Source organism: Seriola lalandi, unplaced genomic scaffold (genome assembly GCF_002814215.2).
Source record: "Seriola lalandi dorsalis isolate HSWRI2012SDOR001 ecotype SW California unplaced genomic scaffold, Sedor1 jcf7180002003557, whole genome shotgun sequence".
Lineage (NCBI taxonomy): Eukaryota > Metazoa > Chordata > Actinopteri > Carangiformes > Carangidae > Seriola > Seriola lalandi.
In genome coordinates this window covers 1-1,746 of record NW_019474212.1, presented here as the reverse complement: position 1 = coordinate 1,746, position 1,746 = coordinate 1, and the positions used below count along the sequence as shown (strand labels likewise).

The window sequence follows — 1,746 nt, the reverse complement described above, 5'->3', positions numbered from 1 at the left end:
CTGTAGGCTAAGACTGTTGGGGATTTAAACCTTTGAACCTTCAAGCCTGAGTCTCATACAAACTGGTCACAGTCAGTCCATCCTAATCACATGACAGCACTTTGCCCTGGAAAGCACAAATATTACATGTTTTATAAGGTACTGTTTAGACATGTGACGGAGCTTGTGAGGAAAGGGAGCATTGCTGTGAAAGTCATACAGTATATGGCAGTCTTACTCAGTGAAAGGCCCATAGCCGATTCCTTTCATGTCACGATAATCTTTCCACACAGACATGTCTCCTCGGCAGGGGAACTTCTCGTCGTTCCTCATGATTTCCTCCAGCAGCTTTGGAGTGTTCACGGACACCGACTTCAGTCCGTCTCTGTATATGGGCCCATACAGCTGCTTCTCATAGATCTGAGAGTGAACCCAAGACAGACGACTTAACAGAAAAACTTGAGTTTAAGCAATCCTATCACGCATGACGCAATAAGAAATATAAAAATAATTTAAATTTCTGTTAATATCAACAAAGTCAGAATATCTGTCCCATCAATCGAGTGCGTTGTGTTGTTTGACAAGAAAATACATTGCACATTTTTAAAGCCAGAGAGCAGAGCATGTGAGCATGTGTTTACCTCACAGACAGTACTCCTGTAGAAAAGGGCTAACAATCCTCTCCTCTGTGAGAGTGATATGGGGGTTACTATGGGAACAAAGGTAATGCAACCTGCCTGAATGTTTCTATTATGCATTGTCACTGGGGGAGAATGCACTCAGAACATCAGAATCAAAATATACCCTTTTTGAAACCTGCAATAAATTATCAAACTACACAACCAGAGCAGTCATGTTATGTCAGGAATTTCTGGAATGCATCAAAATATATGCATCCCATCCCTGTATACATCAGTGTCATCCACAGACCATGCAGAGCAGTGTACAGCAGCCTGGCGTACCTGTAACTCATGAATACGGTTGTAGAAACCCTGAAACACCATTCTGTAAATCAGCTCCAAGGGGCTGACATGAGGCAGGTCCTCCACTCCACGAGGTTTGTCCTGGAAGGCGGTGGCAGAGGAAGCTCCCCTGGAGTAGACACGGGCCACAGCAATAAGACAAGGCAGCCGCCAGCTTCCATTCCTCTGTATTTTACTCCGGGACAGCCACGCAGCCATGCTGAGGGGAGAATGGCAAATACTACGGGATCCCTTTACAGTCAAGAGACTAGCTGAGCGAGGCGGGGCCATGTCTCACAAAACATTTAACCCTTCCAGCCCCCCTCTCAAGGATCAACCAGGACCTGCCAGGTCCAAAAGCCATTCAACTCATACATGTGTAATGCAAAATGAAATATCTGAAGAAGCCATATTTAGTTTGCTGGGTAACTACAGTGAGCAGAAAACTGCAGAAGTCAAATAATATAGACGTAAAATGTTCTTTCATTTAAACTGTATTTTCTTGTAAATCCTAACACGAGATTGTAGACTTTGAGATGCATGATGCTAAAACATGACGAGATTGAACTGCACTATTAATTTCTCTCATCTTAAAACACATTTGTTTACTTTGGCTTTCTCTCGATTATATAACTTTTTAGGCTGGAACAAACTTCTTCTTTGAAAGCATATTGTACCTTGTTTTTAAAAGTGCTATATAAATAAAGTTTATCTGCTTCTAATGTAAACGTGAGCGATACTCCCACAGTGCACATCCAGGAGAGCCATGTGTTTGCTGCTCAAGTTTTGCAGTTGAAACATTTAA

The 1,746-nt window shown here is 42.5% G+C and overlaps 1 protein-coding gene across 1 annotated transcript; it reads right to left on the bottom strand.

Annotated features, from left to right (window-relative positions):
• Positions 1-188: 188 nt before the first annotated feature.
• On the bottom strand, positions 189-1,195 carry LOC111667574 (sterol 26-hydroxylase, mitochondrial-like). Its single transcript, XM_023423318.2, has 2 exons — positions 942-1,195; positions 189-399 (listed from the first exon to the last, which is right to left on the bottom strand). Exons 1-2 carry the CDS (start codon positions 1,158-1,160, stop codon positions 214-216), a joined length of 405 nt encoding a protein of 134 aa, XP_023279086.1. The 5' UTR covers positions 1,161-1,195; the 3' UTR covers positions 189-213.
• Between the last annotated feature and the right edge of the window lie 551 nt (positions 1,196-1,746).

What these genes read in the sequence shown, in the direction of transcription:
- LOC111667574 (XM_023423318.2), bottom strand. Translation starts at nt 1,160, where the DNA reads ATGGCTGCGTGGCTGTCCCGGAGTAAAATACAGAGGAATGGAAGCTGG. An exon ending in ACCGTATTCATGAGTTACAG is followed by an intron (nt 400 to 941) that starts GTACGCCAGGCT and finishes GTTCACTCTCAG; the next exon opens with ATCTATGAGAAGCAGCTGTA.